We start from the raw sequence: 19,747 nt of genomic DNA on the forward strand, positions 1-19,747 counted from the left end.
AGGGCTGGGTGGAGCATGGGAAGTTTGAAAAACCGCTATCATTTTGCTTTTTTTTTTTTTTTTTGATGGAGTCTTGCTCTGTCACCCAGGTTGGAGGGCAGTGGTGCGATCTCGGCTCACTGCAACCTCTTCTTCCCGGTTCAAGTGATCCTCCCACCTCGACCCCCTAAGTAGCTAGGATTTTTGTATTTTTAGTAGAGACAGGGTTTTACCATATTGGCCAGGCTGGTCTCGAACTCTTGATGTCACATGATCTGCCTGCCTCAGCCCCCCAGAGTGCTGGGATTACAGGCATGAGCCACCTCACCCGGCCTATCATTTTGCATTGAGGAAAACAGAAAACCCAACAGACTGACGGCACTTCCAGAACAAGAGGGAGGCTGGTGTAATCTTGCTGATGGGGATCCCTCCAGAAGATGAACCCCTCTATGTACCGTCCTCTGTATAACATGGGGAGGAGACAGATATCTGAGGAAGAATGGGAGTGGTGAGGTTTTTCATGTATATGGAAGAGAGATGTGGGGTTTATCAGCTTGAAAAACACCAGGAGATGGCCCTCTTGTCATTCCTGTGACTGTCCTGTGTCATCAATGGGTGGCTCACCAAGGGCAGGTCAACTTCCCCATCCCTCATGGTCCTTCAGGGCATCAGTCTGGCCCTGGACTTCCTGCCGTGGCGTCTCATTGCACTTAGGAGGCCTGAGCTCCCCTGAACCTTCTGGGCTCTTAGGAGCCTGGCCTCCACCCTCTGTCCTGGCCACCCCCCACTGCCCCAGCTGCTCCCTGGGCCTCCACTTATCTTCCCGTTGGTTCCTCCCCAGCCTTCTGGTTTCAGCTTCATCATCACCTCTCCAGAGGTGCCCCGACCACCCTCGCTTAGCATTTCTCAATCTTTTTTTTCCATGATCGCTCCCCCTTCCTACCTCAAAGAGCCTATTTAGACATTTTCTCCGAATTGCTCCCCCAGGAATTTTAGTAACACTGTATATCTCTTCATGTGCTGTATTTATATATCTAGATATGATTTTTTGAGACAGGGTCTCGCTCTGTTGCCCAGGCTGGAGTGCAGTGGTATGATCATAGTTCACTTCAGCTTTGACCTCCCAGGCTCGTGATCCTCCCACCTCAGCCTCCTGAGTAGCTGGGACTACAAATGCACACCACCATGCTCTGCTAATTTTCAAAAAATGTTTTGTAGAGAGGGGGTCTTGCTATGTTGCCCAGGCTGGTCTCAAACTTCTGGGCTTTAGCAATCCACTTTGGCCTCCCAAAGGGCTGGGATTACAGGCATGAGCCACTGCGCCAGGCCGATTTTTTTTTTTTTTTAACTTGGTTCACCCTGTTGGGCCCACGTGCTCTAGCTGAGGTAGCACTACCCTCTTGCCCCAATTTTTCCATCATGCCGTATCTTTTGTTTGTTTATTTTGGGTGGATCTCCCCACACCAGAATATAAACTCCAAGGGAAGAGGGGCCCTGCTGGCTTGTTCACCATGTATCCCTAGCTGGCCCTCAATAAATATAGAAACTTCTGCCAGAGCCTGCTATTTGGAGCTGTTCAGTCTCAGGGAAGTGGGACACAGGATGTTACCCTCTCCCATGGCTGGGCGTGATGCGAGGCAGGTGTGTGCGATGCACAGAGATGGGCCATTTTTGCTTTTAGAATACTGGTGCATTTTTTATTAAAGAAGAGAATAAAGCATTTGTAAATATATTTCTCTCACGTATACTTCAAAGGTGACGCTGGTCAGCCACTGCAGAGCTGGGGAGCAGACAGGCTGGAGCTCTTCCCCCAACCCTTCCACACTCCTCTCCCCCAGAAAACAGACACAAACGGAGGGCAGGGAGCTGCCTAGCCTCAAAGGACAAAAGTTTCCCAGTTGCACGTACAGAAGGACTCAGTCGCCACCAGCTCCCATCACAGTGCCGCCCGGAAAGCAGGTGGTGTCTCCAGGAGGTCAGGGATGCTTGGTAAGAAAACCCCTTTACCCATTAGAAATAAATAAGGCATGAAGGTTCCCACTGGGATCCCGGTGCAGAGGCCAGGGCCCCCCCGCCTTCCACTGACTGTATGGCTCCTCTGGTTTCTAAGGTCTCAGGAAGGGCGGCAGAAGGAGCCAGAAGCCCTGAAGGGCTGCTCAGGGCAAGCTGGGGACCTGGGTGTCTCTTAGCTGAACTTGACTTTCTGACATCTTGAAGCAAAACTCCTGACGCAGCTGGGTCCTCAAAAGCCCCCCACAAAGGTGGGAGGTGAAGAGCAGGCATTTTATGGGAGGGAGGGAGGGAGCATGTTCCTCAGCCCCATCCCAATACAACACGATGCAGCATGGGGCGAAAACCCCAGTCCCCAGTGAAGGGGAGGCAGGGGTGGACATTGGGACCACCGGCTGGTGGTGCATGTCCAGAACATTCTGGGGGCTGCAGACATGACCTGTGCCAGGGTTGGCCTGTGGGGAGCGTGGAGTGACTGAGACATCATGGTCCCTGAGATGGGGGCAAGCACAGAGAGGGGAGTCAGAGGCCAAGCTTGGTTAGTTGGTGGCGGTGTGAAGGGATGGGGGCTCCCCACTGCCCCGGCCCCTGGAAAGCTTAAGGCCCAGCAGGCATTTCTGGGGTTGGAAGCCAAGGAGACCAGCTCTGAGCGAAACTGCACCACTCTGCTGAGGTGCTCCTTCTCCTCCTCCTCTGACTGGCTACAGATCTGCGGTGGGCCAAGAGTATCCAGGAACAAACCTGTCCTTGGCAGGGCTGGAGCAGGGACGCTCCAGGCCCAGCTGAGGCTTCCTGCTCTGCATGGCAGGGGACATCTCTGACCTGGTCAGGACCCTGGAGGTGGGACAGCTGGTGCTAAGGGAATGTCAGCACATCAGGGTTCAGGAGAAGCAGTGGGTGGTCCAGGAAACCCCTGAAACAGCTGGCCCTGGGGTCCCCTTTCAAGTGTTTCCAGTTGTGGCAAGGAGTCAAGGAGACCTTGCATTGCAAATCTCTTAGAAAAAACAAACTTAACCAAAAAAAAAAAAAAGCCAACTGATCCAGAATGGCTTTCAGAAGCCTGGTCACCAGTCTGAGGATGAGGCGCAGGGTCAGGAAGCCGGGGGCTGGGGGAGCTGGGGGATCCCTGGGGTAGTGGGGACATTTGGCTTTGAACTCTGAGCTGCGCCTTTGGGCTGGCGCGAGGTGGCCAAGGGCTCCTGGGAGGCAGGACAGGTGGGCTGCCTCCGCTCAGCAGGGAACATGCCGCGTGCTTCCGGATCAGGAGGCCGCGTGCTGTGGTGGCAGGCCGCTAAAGGGCGCTCGGTCTCTGGAAGCTGCACCGCCCAGGCCTGAGGGACCCCACGGCCTCCACCCTGGGGGAGGCTGCAGGCCGGAGAAGGGTCACTTGCTGCTGTGCGTCTTGACTTTGGTGGCGTTGATGTCAGCCTTGGTCTTCTGGATCCTGGAGAAGATCTCTTTGAAGAGCGCCTTGTACTCGGGCTGGCTCTGCTCCAGCCGCTTGTCCACGGCCTCCACGTGCTGGCTCAGGCTCTTCTCACCTGCCTTGACCTCACCCTGGCCCTCCTCACCCCCGCGCAGGTCCCTCCACGAGCTGTCCCGGGAGATGGGGCGCGAGGTCTGCACGCCGGCGTGCCGCACTCCGGCCCCGTGCTGCCGGCACTTGCTCAGCAGCTCCTCGTACTTCTCCAGCAGAGCGTGGTACTGCTCGTCCACCTCCCGCAGGATGGACATGCCCCGCTTGCGCACGCTGTTGGCGTGCAGTGTGAGGTTGCCCGCGTGCCGGCTGGCTGGGTCTTTGGCCACGATGGCGTTGAGCGCAGTGTCGCTGCAGCTCTTGCGCACCACGTGGCCTGGAGAGGCTGCCGGTGAGGAGACCCCGTCCTGGGCGCCCGAGTCGTCCCCGCGGCCGGGCTGGGGATCGTCGGCCTCAGGGGCCTGCGTGAGGGGTGCGAGCAGGGCCTCGGCCAGGTGGTCGTCCGGGCCCAGTAGGTAGGTCTTGGCCTGCTTCATCTGCTGCAGCTCCAGCAGCTCGGCCTCCAGCTCCTGCACACGCAGGCGACAGGCCTCCATCTCGCACAGCTGGTGCTCCAGCTCCGAGTACTCCTGCAGCACCGCGGTGTACTCGCGCTCCGCCCGCTCCTTGCGCTGCCGCTCCTGGCTCACCTGGGAGCGCAGCGCCCCCACCAGGGTCTGCAGCCGCTCGTTCTCCTGCTCCAGGGGCCGCGGGCCCAGCTCCAGGGAGGAACTGTGTAGGCGGAAAGCATCCTTGCACCTGGCGGGTAGTGGAAGTCGCAGCGGGGTGGGGGCGGAGGAGAGGGCAGTGGTCACGGGCACGGCCAAGGCGGAGCAGCCCAGCCAGGGCGCTTACATCTCTCTTGTTCTCTGGGCTGAAACTGTTTGCCCCTCTCCGTTGGCTCTCCACCCTCCTCCACCCTTCTCCCCCTGCTCTCTGCCCCCGGAGGCTGACCACTACGGACCGCCTCTGTCAGGTTGCCTGGTTCTCTCCAGAGCTTGGCCCATGAGAGGCACTGGCTAGAGGTCCGAGGGGGGAGCAGAGGCCGTGGGGTGTGTCTTCTTTGGGCTCTCCATGGTTAATGGTGACCAGGCAGCCTTCTCCATACCTTCTAGGTGCCGGTAACCTCCCTTCCCCCTTGCGCTTTGAGGCCTAGGGCTGGTGGCAGCTCCTCTCTGCTGCAACCCTGGGGCACTATAGTGTCCCTGTGGTTTCCCTACCCCCTGCCCACACCTCTTCTTCATTTAACTTCTCCATTACTCTGTGTAAGAGACTGTTTCCTGCCAGGACCCTTATTGAAACACCCACTACATATGACACATCATGTATTTTTCCATTATTAAGTGGTTGTCTGGTCTTAGATTTAATGGGAACTGAAAAGCACAGTGGGTTACCCCTCCTGGGTTAGCATGCTGGCTGAGCCTCTTACTAAACAGGTGACCTTGGATAAGACACACAACCTCTGAGCTTCAGTTTTATCATCTGGAGAGTAGGCATAATAAAACACCCCCAACAGTGTTGCAATAAGAATTATATCAGCATAGTGGCAGCACACAGCCAGGGCTCAGTAAACGCCAGCTGCTGTGACTGTCATTAGCAACAGGACCAGTCTCTCTGATGGCCTGGATGATGCACCAACTGCACCCTGCTGCCTGCTGCCTCTCCTTCCTCCCATGGCTGGCAATCCCAGAGACACCAAGCAGCGCTCGCACCTACCGGGGGCTGGTGCACAGCTCCTTGAGGCAGGGGAAGGTGTGGATGGTACGCCTGCGTTCCCGCTTCTCCCGGAGCACTCGCAGCTGTTCCAGGCCTCTCAGTTGCTCCACCTGGGCCTGCAGCTCCTCCACCTGAGCCTGGAGGCGCTCAATGGTCTCCGTCAGCCTGGGGGCGGGGCGGTGGACACACAGGGACTTTAAGGGGATGGGGCCAGTTTGCCTCACGGCAGCCCTGGCTCCCTGAAGATGGAGGGACGTTGGGTAGGAGGCAGACAGGTACCCTTGAGCCGCTGTCTGGTCCTGAGGTAGGGTGGGGAATTCTATGCATGCCCAAGGACCCGCCCTTCTTTTGTACCTCTCAGGCGAGCTGATCGCTTCTCCTCTGTGCCACCTCAGTTCCTTGTCACTCCTCTATCACTTATTGTCCTGCACTGCCATAAAATATTTGCATGCCTGCCTTCTCTTCCAGGCTGTGAGGTATTACAGGGCAGGACAATGTCTTTGCTTCCCCATCGTTGCATCCCCAGTGTCTAAAGAAGAGCCTGGTGCATAGTTGGTGCTTAAAGCAAGGTTGCGGCCTGAATGTTAAACCACACAAAATCGACAAGGACAAGCTCACTCCCATCCCCGGTTCCTAGGGAGACGTGCGCAAGTCACACCCATCAGTCCATGGGCCCCTGTGTACACTCAGCCCTGGGGCTCTCCCTCGCCCGCCCCCCAGCCCTCAGCCGGGCCCTCACCCATGGATCTTCTGCTGGGCAGCCTTACTCTCCAGCACCAGCCTGTGGTTGGTCAGCTCCAGGTCCCGGGCTGTCAGGTCCAGCTGCTCATAGACTTTGGCGTGCTGCTCGTTCACGTGCCGCAGCGTGTCCAGCTGCTTGGTTAGGTACTGGGGGTGGAAGGACATTGAGTAACTTTTTAGAATTGGGCAGGAGCAAATGTCTCTGCATAGACCCTCCTCCTACTTCTTTTTTTGTCTTTTTTCTTTTCTTTTCTTTTGAGACAGAGTCTCACTGTGTTGCCCAGGCTGAAGTGCAGTGGCATGATTTTGGCTTACTGCAACCTCTGCCTCCTGGGTTCAAGTGATTTTCATGCTTCAGCCTCCTGAGTAGCTGGAACTATAGGTGCCCGCCACCATGCCTGGCTAATTTTGGTATTTTTAGTAGAGACAGGGTTTCACTATATTGGCCAGGTTGGTCTTGAACTCCTGACCTCAAGTGATCTGCCTACCTCTGCCTCCCAAAGGGCTGGGATTATAGGCATGCACCACCACGCCAGCCTCTTTTTTTTTTAAATTAATTAATTTATTTTTTTTGAGACGGAGTCTCGCTCTCTCGCCCAGGCTGGAGTGCAGTGGCGCGACATCAGCTCACTGCAAGCTCCACCTCTTGGGTTCACGCCAACCATTCTCCTGCCTCAGCCTCCTGAGTAGCTGGGACTACAGGCGCCCACCACCATGCCTGGCTAATTTTTTGCATTTTTAGTAGAGATGGGGTTTCACCGTGTTAGCCAGGATGGTCTCGATCTCCTGACCTCATGATCCACCCGCCTTGGCCTCCCAAAGTGCTAGGATTACAGGTGTGAGCCACCGTGCCCAGCCCTTTTTTTTTTTTTAACTTCTAAAATCTTTTTTATGCCTGGCGTGATGGCTCACGCCTGTAATCTCAGCACTTTGGGAGGCTGAGGCGGGCAGATCACGAGGTCAGGAGATGGAGACCATCCTGGCTAACACAGTGAAACCTCGTCTCTACTAAAAATACAAAAAAAATTAACCGGGTGTGGTGGCGGGCGCCTGTAGTCCCAGCTACTCAGGAGGCTGAGGCAGTAGAATGGCGTGAACCCGGGAGGCAGAGCTTGCAGTGAGCCCAGATCGCGCCACTGCACTCCAGCCTGGGTGACAGAGTGAGACTCCATTTCAAAAAAGAAATAAATCTTATTTATTTTTTTTTATTTATTTTTAAGACAGGGTCTCGCTCTGTTGCCTAGGCTGGAGTGCAGTGGCACAATCACGGTTCACTGCAGCCTCAACCTCCAGGCTCAAGCAATCCTCTCACCTCATCCTCTTGAGTAGCTGGGACCACAGGCTTATGCCACCATAGCCAGCTAATTTTTGTATTTTTTATAGAGACAAGGTTTCGCCATGTTGCCTGGGCTCAAGTATTTCACCCACCTTGGCCTCCCAAAGTGCTGGGATTACAAGCATGAGCCAGCAGCCCCTTCTCCCCTTCTAAGGACAAGTTTGCTTTGATATATTTGTCTTCAGCTGAGTGGGGCTTAAAAATGGTGGTTCAGGCTGGGCCTGGTGGCTCATGCCTGTAATCCTAGCACTTTAGGACGCTAAGGTGGGAGGATCACTTGGGCTCAGGAGTTAGAGACCAGCCTGGGCAACATGGTGAGACTTGGTGTCTACTTAAAAAAAAAAAAAATCTGGTTGTGCAATAGGGCTGCCTGAGATAGCACAGTTGTGAACTGTACCAGGCTATTGGGCTAAGGCTGTGTCCGATAAGCTGGCACCTTATTCTAAGTTGCATAAAGGCACACACAGGCCAAGGGGCCCTTGAGGGGTGTGGGCAAGCACATGCAGGGCCCTCACCTCGATCTCCTGCACCTGTTCCTCATTGGTGGAGTACATCTGCTGCAGGGACCCCTCCAGCTCCTTGTTCCTCTCCAGCAGAGTCTTACCCAGCTCCGCAGCTAGGTGCAAGTCTAGGATAGGAGAAACACGAGCATGAGAACAAAGGCAGAGGACGCCCATTCATGTTCCGAGCATCTACTCTAGGTGACCCCAGTGTAACCAAGACACTGGGAGCCTCCAGGCCTGGGAGGAGAGGTAAGCCAGGAGCTAAGCCTTTGCACTGTTATTTCTGCCTGGAATGTTCTTTTTGTGTGTGTGAGTGTGTGTGTGTGCAAGATTTAATAAAAAACAAACAAAAATAGGAATGGTTGCTTTCAACATTTTCCAGGTTGTGAAAGTTTTGCCACGATTCTCAGGGGTGTGGTTCTAAGCTGCATCAGTGGAACAAATACAAAATGCTGTCCTCCTCCTAGGCTGGAAGGCAGTGCACCTTCTCCTCTTAACAGCCAGACTAGCGGGTGAGGAGTCAGTGCTGTGCCCAGACCAAGCTGGAGTGTCCGCATGGCTTCTTCTCTGACCAGTGGGGATTCCATCTACCTTGAGGCGTGCTGGCTGGGCCCTGTTTCCACACCAGCGCGTGGTGAGACAGCGTAGCTTATCAACAGGCTGCTGGGCCTTAATACTGACAGTGAGTGTGGCGGGTCACAGCCAGGAAGGGACTAACACAGATGCCCTCCCAGCCCCCACTGCTGGCCTAATTTTAGAATACCACGGAAAAAAGCTTTGATGAAGACAACAGGAAGTCAACACAGCAGACAGTGGTGTGGACAACCCAGAAGCCAGCCTCATGCATGGAATGTTCTTTCCTGATACTTCCAGGACTTGTTCCCTCTTCTCCTTCAAGTCTGTGCCTGTCACCTTCTCTAGATCTTTCCCCAATCACTTGATTCAAAGTCACACTGTTCCCTGCCCTGCAGTCTCTCCCCCGCTTCATCTTTCTCCTTAGCACTTAGCACCATCTAATTTCCCAAGCAAGTTACTCCTTTATCTTTTTCAGCTCCCCCAACTAACTGTGAGCTCATGGGGCAGTTTTTTTTTCTTTTAAGGGATGGGACCCAGGCTGGGGTGCAGTGAGTATTCACAGGTGTGATCATATGTGCTGCAGCCTTGAACTCCTGGGCTCAACGATCTTCCTCCCTCAGCCTCCCAGGGCAACATAGTGAGACCTCATCTCTATTAAAAAAAAAAGAAAGGTGGTGCAATGCGGCTGCCTGGGATAGGATCCCTTGAGCCCAGGAACTCAAGGCTACAGGGTATATGATCATGCCTGTGAATAGGCGTGGGACTATAATACCGGTTGCTGGGACTACAGGAATAGTACAATTTTTTTTTTTTTTGAGACGGAGTTTTGCTCTTTTTGCTCAGGCTGGAGTGCAGTGGCGCGATCTTGGCTCACTGCGACCTCTGCCTCCCAGGTTCACGCTAACCATTCTCCTGCCTCAGCCTCCCGAGTAGCTGAGACTACTGGCGCCCGCCACCATGCCTGGCTAATTTTTTGTATTTTTAGTAGAGATGGGGTTTCACCGTGTTAGCCGGGATGGTCTCAATCTCCTGACCTCGTGATCCGCCCGCCTCGGCCTCCCAAAGTGCTGGGATTACAGGCGTGAGCCACCGTGCCTGGCCTTTTTTTTTTTTTTTTTTTAACTTCTAAAATATTTTTTATGCTGGGATTACAGGCACCCACTACCACGCCCGGCTAATTTTTTGTATTTTTAGTAGAGACGGGGTCTCACCATGTTGGCCAGGCTGGTCTTGAACTCCTGATCTCAGGCCTCCCAAAGTGCTGGGATTACAGGCATAAGCCACCACACCTGGGCTAAAATTCTTAAAATTTTTTTGTAGAGACAGGGTCTTGTTATATTGCCCAGGCTAGTATCGAACTCCTGGCCTCAAGCGACCCTCCTACTTTGGCCTCTCAAAATGCTGGTATTACAGGCGTGAGCCACCGCACCTGGCAGGGCAGGGATTTTTATCTGTTTTGCTCATGAATATCCCCAGGGCCTAGGACAGTATCTAGCACAGAATCAGTGCATAATTTGTCTTTTTGGAAGATTGAGTGATAGACGGACATAGGGGCAAGGTGCCATGGGGTGATGGGCAAGGGAGAGCTTCACTCTCCCCAGGAGGCTCAGGCAAATGGGCAGCTTTCGAGTTGGACTTTGAAGGGTGGATAGGAGGCTGAGTGCGGTGGCTCACACCTGTAATCCGAGCACTTTGGGAGGCCAAAGTGGGAAGATCACTTGAGGTCAGGAGTTCGAGACCAGCCAGGCCAACATGGTGAAATCCTATCTCTACTAAAAATATAAAAATTAGCTGGGTGTGGTGGCGCAAGCCTGTAATCCCAGCTACTTGGGAGGCTGAGGCAGAAGAATCGCTTGAACCTGGGAGGCAGAAGTTGCAGTGAGCCGAGATCATGCCACTGCACACCAGCCTGAGTGACAGAGCAAGACTCCGTCTCAAAAAAAAAAAAAAAAAAGAAAAAAAGAAAGAAAGAAAGAAAGAAAAGGGTGAATAGGAGCTTGCTGAGAGGCAGAGAGAGCAGAAGGGCTTGCTGAATATTAAAACTGGAAGAGGATACAGAACTTTTTGGCCCAACTTCTTGATTTTATGGATAATGAGCAGGACAGCAGAGTGACTTGCCCATGGTCACCCAGCTGGTTTATGTCCATGCTGGGGGGAGAATTCAGGTATCGGGCTCCTGGTTGGGTACCACTTGACCCTAGTGACATGTGCCCAGCTCTCAAACCTTCTTTCCCTGAGCAGCAGAAACATCCTCTTCCCCCAGCAGCCCTGGTGCTTGTACCCTGTAGGATTGGAACCTTCCCTCCCTGACCCCAGTCCAAGGGAAATGAGGACCCATCAGACAGGCTAGGAGGGAATCTGTCTGTTTTTAGGGGGATGTTGTGGGGGATGGGTGGGTAGAGAGAAGGAGTTAGAAGGAAACGGCAGGTACTAAAATCCCTAAAAATTCTCTTCGTGGGTCTGAGTTGTGTGATGATACCTAGACATTTGGAGTGGATACAATCCTCCCAACAACACACATATGTATATTAAATATATTTATTATTTTTTGTTTCTTTTTTTTTTTTTTTTTTTTTTGAGACGGAGTCTCGCTTTGTCTCCCAGGCTGGAGAGCAGTGGGGCAATCTCGGCTCACTGCAACCTCCGCCTCCCGGGTTCAAGCCATTTTCCTGCCTCAGCCTCCCAAGTAGCTGGGATTGCAGTCGCCTACAACCACATCCAGCTAATTTTTGTATTTTTAATAGAGATGGGGTTTCACCATGTTTGTCAGGCTGGTCTCAAACTCCTGACCTCAAACAATCCACCCACCTCGGCCTCCCAAAGTGCTGGAATTACAGGTGTGAGTCACTGTGCCTGGCCTGTTTTTTGTTTCTAAAAAGAGGCAGGGTGATAAAAATATTCTAAAATTGATTGTGGTGATGGTTGCATAACTTTGTGAATATAATAAAAACCGTTGAGTTGCACACTTTAAATGAGTGAATTGTATTGTGTGTTAATTAAATCTCAATAAATCTGTTAAAAAAAAAAAAAGATTTAGGCAGCTTAATCCAGAGACGGAGAAGGGTGAGAGAGAGCGGGTCCTCAGAGAGGTCATTAGAGCAGGCTCAGGCTGAGTTTCACAAGGCTGTTTTCTTTTTAAAATAGCTTTAATGTTTTTCATAAGGCAAGATTGGTGTAAAAAAATCAAACAGTACAGAAAGGTTAAAAACTGGTGATTTAGGCCGGGTGCAGTGGCTCATGCCTATAATCCCAGCACTTTGAGAGGCCGAGGAGGGTGGATCACTTGAAGTCAGGAGTTCGAGACCAGCCTGGCCAACATGGTAAAACCCTGTCTCTACTAAAAACAAAAATTAGCCAGGCGTGGTGGCGTGTGCCTGTGGTCCCAGCTACTTGGGAAGTCGAGGCAGGAGGATCACTTGAACCTGGGAAACAGGTTACAGTGAGCCGAGATTGTGCCACTGCACTCCAGCCTGGGTGACAGAGAAAGACCCTGTCTCAAAAAAACAAAACAAACAAACAAACAACAACAACAACAAACTGGTGATTTAAAAATTAGAGGCCAGGCCAGGTATGGTGGCTCACGCCTGTAATCCCAGCACTTTGGGAGGTCGAGGTGGGAGGATTGCTTTAGTAAAGGAGTTCAAGACCAGCCTGGGCAATATAATGAGACCCTGTCTTTACAAAAAATAAGAACATTAGTGGGGTGTGGTGGCATACACCTGTAGTCCCAGCTACTTGGTGAGCTGTGATTGTGCCACTGGACTCCAGCTTGGGTGACAGAGTGAGACATTGTCTGTCAAAAAGAAAAAAAAAAAAAAGAAAGTGTAGACTGGGCACAGTGGTTCATGCCTGTAATCCCAGTGCTTTGGAAGGCTGAGGTGAGAGGATAGCTTGAGGCCAAAAGTTAGAGACTAGCCTGGGAAACACAGTGAGACCCCATCTCTGCTGGAGTGCAGTGGTGAGATCTCGGCTCACTCTGCAACCTCTGCCTCCCAAGTTCAAGCAATTCTCCTGTCTCAGCCTCCCAAGTAGCTGGGACTACAGGCGCGTGCTACCACGCCCAGCTAATTTTTGTATTTTTAGTAGAGATGGGGTTTCACCATGTTGGCCAGGATGGTCTCGATCTCTTGACCTTGTGATCCGCCCACTTCAGCCTCCCAAGGTGTTGGGATCGCGCCCTACCTGAGACCCCATCTCTACAAAAAAATTGTAAAATTAGCCGGGCATGGTGGTGCATGTCTGTGGTCGCAGCTACTAGAGAAGTTGATGTGGGAGGATTGCTTGAGTCCAGGAGTTTCAGATTAGAGTCATCTATGATTGCAACACTGAATTCCAGTGAGACAAAGCAAGACCCTATCTCTGAAAAAAAAAGAATGAAACTAATTAACTTGGTTGTACAAAACGTTTTGTGCAAATCACCGCCCAATTCCTTAGGACACAGAATTCCTTGAACAAAGGGTAGGCCTAGGTACCTGGAACAAAAGGTAGGCCTAGATACAGAATTCCTAGAAATACAATTCCTGGGACAAAAGGTAGGCCTTCTTGAGGCATTCTGTCAAAAGACTGTCCAGGAAAGCACTGGTCTGTTTCATTTTATGAGGCTGCTTCTTAAAACAGCTCTCAATCTAGGCTGACGATGTAAATCAGATCAAGATGCATAAAGGCAACTCTACTGGGGCCAATATGATGTGATTCAGGGATCCAGTTCTCTACTCCTTTCCCTTTTTAGACATAGTGATAGTTCTAGGGTCTCTGGAGGACGGATGGGCTCTATACTCCCGGACGGAAAGTTTCCTAGATACGGTTGTTTCGGCTGAGCCCTTGCTATGCATTGGACAGAGGCCTGAGAAATAATAGCTGGGGAGCCCAAGGGATGTCTTTAAAAAGAAACCTAGACCTGGGGTGGAAGTTTTCCTTTGGGATGAGCCCAGGCAAGCACTGACTCTTGGTGGGCAGCTGAGGGCAGAGCCTTGCGCCTTCAGCCAAGCTGGGGGCAGAACTGACATTGCCTTGTGAGAGGCAGAGGGGCCAGACCAGCCACCGGGCCTGGACATAAAGGCTGAACTGCCCCACAGGAACAAATCTGGAGTCTGCTCCTGTGCACTGAGGTGAGGTTTTGAAACAGCCAAAGTGGAGCCTCCAGGGCTGGGTTTTAGCCAAAGGAGGGCCCTGTGTCATCTGGAGAAAGAGTGCAAAGCTGCTATCCTAGAGCAAGGCTGCAGTAACTTAGCCTGGAAAAACAAAGGCAGCTTTCCCAAACATCTACCTCAGCCATTGAAAACAACAACAACAAAGAAACCAAATCATGTAAATCATAGGTAAGAACTTTTAGCCTTGAGCAATTAACCTTCTGATGAGGATGCCAAGAAAAAACTAGTTACGTAACATAAACCTAGTAAGGGAATGAGGATATATGCTGTATGAATTTATGACCTGTCAGTTGGGCAAAAGTCTGGAGGTATCTACAAATTGTAAAGTTTGATGTAAAGATCATTGAACTGGGCAACATAGTGAGACCCCTGTCTCTACAAAAAAATTAATTAGCTGGGCGTGCTGGCGCTTACCTGTAATCTCAGCTACTCAGAAGGCTGAGGCAGGAGAATTGCCTGAACCTGGGAGGCGGAGGTTGCAGTGAGCCAAGATCGTGCCACTGAACTCCAGCCTGGGCGATGGAACGAGACTCTGTCTCGAAAAAAAAAAAAGATTGAACTACAGCCCTGTACTATATTGTGTGCATGGCAGTAACTCAGGACTCAGGAGCCGGGCAAGATCACCTTCAGTTTGTGATGAGACAGCCATGCTATCTTCCTGTTTTCCATAGTGGGACTCAAATTTAGCTCATCCTGAACAGTATCCAGCAGTTCAGATATACATGAAAGAGATCAGAGGGCTACTCTCCTAAATGTTTTCCCCCTTGGAAACTGTTACGTGGTCTGCAAAGAGGCCATTGCTACTGATTCTACCTCCTGCCGTGGGTGTTGGAGGACATGCTCCACGTAAGTGGCCTTCATGGAGCCCCTGCAGCTTAACTAGAGTGCAAAGCCACTGCATCAGAGGTGAGTGAAGAAAGCCCAAGTGCAGTGCAACATCATACCCCCTACTTCCAGGTTAGTGTCTGGGCTGTGTGTAGATTTCTAATGCTGGCAGGCCAGGGTGGTATACCACCCTATACACCAGAGACATCAAAGGTTGCCCTTTGAAGGCAGTGAATCGACTTGGGCCACCTAGTGATTCAGGGACAGGTAGAAAGAGAAACACAATAGAAGCTGTTTGGGGGCAGAGAGGCAGGTCTCAGATCATTTTAGGGAAACTGGATCACAGTGCAAGCTAAGCTGGTCAAAGCTGCCAGGAGGGATCAGGGAATAGTCTAGAAGTTGCAGAGCAGGGAACTGAGTGGAGCCAAGTACTAGGGAGAAGACACCAGCTACCAGAGGGTGGGTGATGGCTCCAGGCTCAGAGGAGAGAGGCCTGGGAATGGGAGAATGGGGGAGCTGGCTAGACAGGAAGTGAAAGTGGAGTAACAACCTGTCACAGCTGGATGAATAGAACACACCAGACCAAGCTGGGGAAGGTACTAAGTCTGGGCTATGGGTTTGAACTGTGCAGGTCAAAAGAAAAAAAAACAACAACATTAAGTCTGGGTTGGCACCTCCCCTGCCTGGACCCCAGGGTTTTCTGGGGTCTCCTTCAGGAGGTTTTAGTGGTTTTACATGAAGCAATGCCCCAGAGGCCTGAGAAGGAATGTCTGGGGAGCCCAGGGCCTGTCTTTGAAAAGAAACTTAGAAATCCCACTGTCCCTCACTGGCTCGGGCACCACAGATTCCAGAGCAGAGACGCAGCAAAGGGAGAGGGGACATTTTCAGGGAGGACAAAGGTAAGGGTGTGGGCTCCAGGTTGTGGACACAAGTACCACCTGGCAGGGCTATGGGGTCCTGTTCTCAGCTCCAGGGCACGACTGTCAGCCACTCTGGGTCCACAGAATCAGGGTCAGGTCACCTTTGGGGTAACCAGGGTGGAGGCAGGACCTCCCTCCCGTTGCCAGGTCAGAGCTCTCCTGAGGCTGAGGACTCAAGGTCAGCTAGGCAGGCGGGGACAGCACGGGTACCAAGGACTTCAAATCTGTGACTCAGCAGCTGCCTCTCAGCCTGGAAAGAGGAACGCACAGGGCCTGCCATGCCTGGTCCAAGGTGGGGGAGGAAGGTGGGCCGAAAGAGGGAGTGCCAGTGCTTAATAATTAATGGCTTTTTCTTTCTTTCTTTTTTTCTTTTTTTGAGACAGAGTCTCGCTCTGTCGCCCAGGCTGGAGTGCAGTGGCGCAATCTTGGCTCACTGCAAGCTCCGCCTCCCGGGTTCACACCATTCTCCTGCATCAGCATCCCGAGTAGCTGGGACTACAGGCGCCCGCCACCGCGCCCGGCTAATTTTTTGTATTTTTAGTAGAGACGGGGTTTCACTGTGTTAGCCAGGATGGTCTCGATCTCCTGATGTTGTGATCCGTCCGCCTCGGCCTCCCAAAGTGCTGGGATTACAGGCGTGAGCCACTGTGCCCGGCTCTTTCTCGGCTTTTTTTTTTTTTTTTTTAAGACAGAGTTTGCTCTTGTTGCCCAGGCTGGAGTGCAATGGCGCTATCTCAGCTCACTGTAACCTCTGCCTCCTGGGTTCAAGAGATTCTCCTGGCTCAGCCTCCTGAGTAGCTGGGATTACAGGCATGTGCCACCACGCCTGGCTAATTTTGTATTTTTAGTAGAGACGGGGTTTCTCCATGTTGGTCAGGCTAGTCTCGAACTCCCGACCTCAGGTGATCCGCCCGCCTCAGCCTCCCAAAGTGCTGGGATTACAGGTGTGAGCTGCTGTGCCCAGCTGGCTTTTTCTATTTTTATAAATGCTCGTGGCAGTGGGCAGAGGGAACACAGCGAGAATCTAGGACCTCACTTGTCCCACGGCTGCTTTCCACCAGGACAGAGCATCAAAGCCAAACAGGATCTCTACAGTCAAGCTTCTGGAAAGTGGAATCAGGGCCTGCCCTTGGGGCAGGAGGAAACAGACAGGAGGGAAGACGAGGTGGCTGGCTGAGAAAACCATTTCTGGGCCACTCACAGGCAACCAGGGAGCAGCTGGGTGGAAGAGAATTTGTGGGTTGGGAGATGCAACAGGCCTTTGACACCCAATATGGCTGGCCTTTGGCCCGTGCTCCGTCCCACCATCCAGCTCTCCATGCCTGGGCCCTGGGGCACAGGGCGGGCAGGGCCCACGGGAATGCCCCACAGAACCCGTGTCTGATGCTTCCTTCAGCCCCTCCCTCCCTATTTTCCAGCCTTCTCATGTCGCTCCATGACTTGGTACAAGCATCTCTTCCCCCTGGAATGCCTTCTTCCCTCCCTCTCCTGGGGAGCCTCCAGCTCAAAAGGGCCTTGGCATAAACCTTTCTAAGTCTCTGCTGTCCCCGTTGCTGGGCCTACAGCTGCAGAACCCCTCACTCTGACGCCATTGTGAGTTTGGTCCTATTTCTGTCTTCTCTAATGTAACGTGGAGTCCTCTGAGGGCAGAGATTATGTCCTCAGGCTCAGCACAGTACCTGGCCCACAGTAAGCAGACATCCAGCTTTTGGCGGGAAGCTCCAGTTTATTCTGTCTCATTTCTGCTTTCCCTCCTGGTTCCTGGCCTTTGGCTACCATTGGAGCTGCCAGGCCAGGCCAACAGCTGCAGACCAGCAGGGCCAGAGAAGCAGAGGCCTGCCGGGCCCATCCCTCCCGGCAGCCCAGAGCACGGCCACCCAGCGCAGCTGGAGTCTCAGATCCTTCTCTCTCTCAAGAAGCTGCACATCTCTGCGCATCTCCCACCTCTACGCCCTGGCTCCTTTCCCATTTCTGGGCCAGGAACAGTGCCAAAGCCTTCATTAGGGGTGCAGGAATTAAGTGAGACAGCAACAATATTGGCATCGGCCTCCCTGAAAACCATCTTCTCAAGAACTCAGTTTCTGATCTTTCTTTCTAAGCCTGGCTCTTCCAGGAAGCCCTCCCCACTGCCCATAATACTGTGCCACCAGCCGGGCGTGGTGGCTCACGCCTGTAATCCCAGCACTTCGGGAGGCCAAGGCGGGTGGATCACCTGAGGTCAGGAGTTTGAGAGCAGCCTGGCCAACATGGTGAAACCCTGTCTCTACTAAAAATACAAAAATTAGCCAGGTGTGGTCCCAGCTACTCAGGAGGCTGAGGCAGGAGAATCACTTGAACCCGGGAGATGGAGGTTGCAGTGAGCTGAGATTGCACCATTACACTCCAACCTGGGTGACAGAGGGAGACTCTGTCTCAAAATAAATAAATAAATAAATAAAAAGAAAAAAGAAAAAAATACTGTGCCACCTACACTTAGTTACAAGCCTGCCTCCTTCACCTGCCAGGGTATACCTTCAGGGTCAGGGCTGTGACTATTCCCAGCTCCCAGGATGGTGTCTGGTACTTAAGGGGAGCCTAATAGGTGTTCATGGAAAAATTTACTGCCCAGGATGGGAGAGGGGGTTGTCACAATGTGTGGATGTGTGTGTGTGTGTGTGTGTGTGTGTGTGTGTGTGTTTGAGAGGAGCTGTATCTCATTTCAGCCAAGGAGGCTGAGGCCAGAGTCCAGGGCACAGACCATGGCAGGGCCTAGTCCAGCATCCCCAGTCCCACCCTGGTCCCCCTGAGGCTATGATTAACCCTTGTCCTCAGCACAAGGACAGAGCCTCATCTGCCAGCCAGTCTTGGCCATGTGGGGAAGTAGGTCAGGGGCTTCAGAATCCGGATAGCTGCTGCACATCAGGGCAAAGCCAGCCCTCTGGAGCCTTGTGGATGGAGACCAGGGTGTGGGCACACCACAGCAGGCCACAATGGCACAAACTGCAGCAGACTTATGTCCACACCCCCCAGCTTGCTGGAGGCCATGGGAAGGTCACTTCTCCCTGGACATGTTTCCTCGCCCCTTCCAGCTCTCACCATCCAAGAAGGAGGCATCTTAGGGGAGGAGAGGATAGAACTGACTCCACTCCAGCAGGCCTCCTCCTCCTTCCTGTCCCAAAAGCCCCACCCCCCACTCCCAGTGATGTCACTTCGGCCACCTCATCACCAGCTTCTAACCCCCTTCCAGTCGCCCTTTCTGTCCTCAGATGGCAACTGGGGGCAGCGGAGATGTATCCCTCTTTATTCAGTCTCTCGCCTGGCACACTGGCCGGGATTCCCGAACCTGACCCCCTCCAAACCATGAGCCATTTGCAAGGGGACCGGGCAGGGGAGGGCTAAGCGACTCCTGACTCTCGAAGGCAGATGGGAGACTTGACTTTCTGCTTCTTCACCAGCAAAGACGCGGTACCACTTCTCCCTGAGTAGGAAGCGAGTTAGGGAAACTTTCTAGGAGTCTTAGAGCTCATAAATCCTGTCAGGGACGGGTGCTGCTGGATTTGGCGTGAGATAACTTCCCTCTACACACAAGCCACCCTCCCAGCAAAACATGACGAAGGAGCCGCCTCCCGGCCTCAGAAGACTCCTAGCTAGCGCTCAGGCCCCGTAACAATACCAGGGGCGGCCGAGCAGTTGCTGCCTCCAGGACGGGGTGGGCGAGCTGGATGACGGATGCCCTGTCGTCTGGGAAAATAGGAAGACCGCCCCCCGCCCCCCACTTTTGCAGGTCTCCGCCCGTCCGGTCCGCGTCTTCTCCGGCAGCGCCCCCTCTCTCCACGTCCCGGTTCTCCAGACGCGTCCCTCCTCCGAGTCGGGCGCGCCCGGTCCAGCCCAGCCCCTCCCGGGGTGATAGCGCCCAACAATGGAGAAGCGGACAGGGGTCACCGGGCGCTCCCCGCCTTCCTGCCCTGGTCGCCCCCGCGCTCACCCTGCTCCAGGTCCTGCTGGTCGTACCAGGACTCCTCTTCCTCCGCGGAGAAGTCCTCCATCCCGGCGGCTCTCCGCATGGCCCCGCGGGCGGCGGGCGGGTGCTGCGGCGGCGCAGCTCAGGGCCGGTGCGCGCGGCCCGGGACAATGCGGCGGAGGCGGGCCGGGCCTCCAGCGTCGGGAACTCGGGCTACAGAGCCCGCGCCGCGCCCCCTCGCCATCAACCGCTCGCCGGGAGCCCACGCGGGGCCTGGCGCTTTGCCAGGGTCCGGCCCGGCCGGGGTCCCGCAGAGCCGGGGGCACCGGGCTGCGGCGACACAAAGGGTGGAGGGGCGGGGACGGCGGGTGGGACAGTGGCAAGGAGGATCCGGGCCCGCAGGCGGGTCTGGGGCGCTAGGAGCGCGCGGGTGCCGTGGCGGGCGCCCCCTGCCCGGCTCGGGTCCGCGCTGCCCCTGGCCCGCCCGGCGACACCCGGAGCCGCCGCTGCATCTTGGCGGAGCCCGCCTGCAGCT

At 53.7% G+C, this 19,747-nt stretch overlaps 1 protein-coding gene across 2 annotated transcripts; it reads right to left on the bottom strand.

Annotated features, from left to right (window-relative positions):
- Positions 1–1,647: 1,647 nt before the first annotated feature.
- Positions 1,648–19,747, bottom strand: CDR2L (cerebellar degeneration related protein 2 like). Of its 2 annotated transcripts, none has more exons than XM_004040953.5 (5): positions 19,237–19,747; positions 7,814–7,926; positions 5,961–6,109; positions 5,222–5,386; positions 1,648–4,264 (listed from the first exon to the last, which is right to left on the bottom strand). In XM_004040953.5, exons 1-5 carry the CDS (start codon positions 19,313–19,315, stop codon positions 3,373–3,375), a joined length of 1,398 nt encoding a protein of 465 aa, XP_004041001.1. In that variant the 5' UTR covers positions 19,316–19,747; the 3' UTR covers positions 1,648–3,372. The 2 variants fall into 2 exon arrangements, with proteins under 2 accessions (XP_004041001.1, XP_055244974.1); XM_055388999.2 differs by having other exon boundaries at positions 1,648–4,237; positions 19,237–19,455.

The sequence above is a fragment of the Gorilla gorilla genome, chromosome 4 (genome assembly GCF_029281585.2).
Source record: "Gorilla gorilla gorilla isolate KB3781 chromosome 4, NHGRI_mGorGor1-v2.1_pri, whole genome shotgun sequence".
In the NCBI taxonomy this organism is placed as follows: Eukaryota; Metazoa; Chordata; class Mammalia; order Primates; family Hominidae; genus Gorilla; species Gorilla gorilla.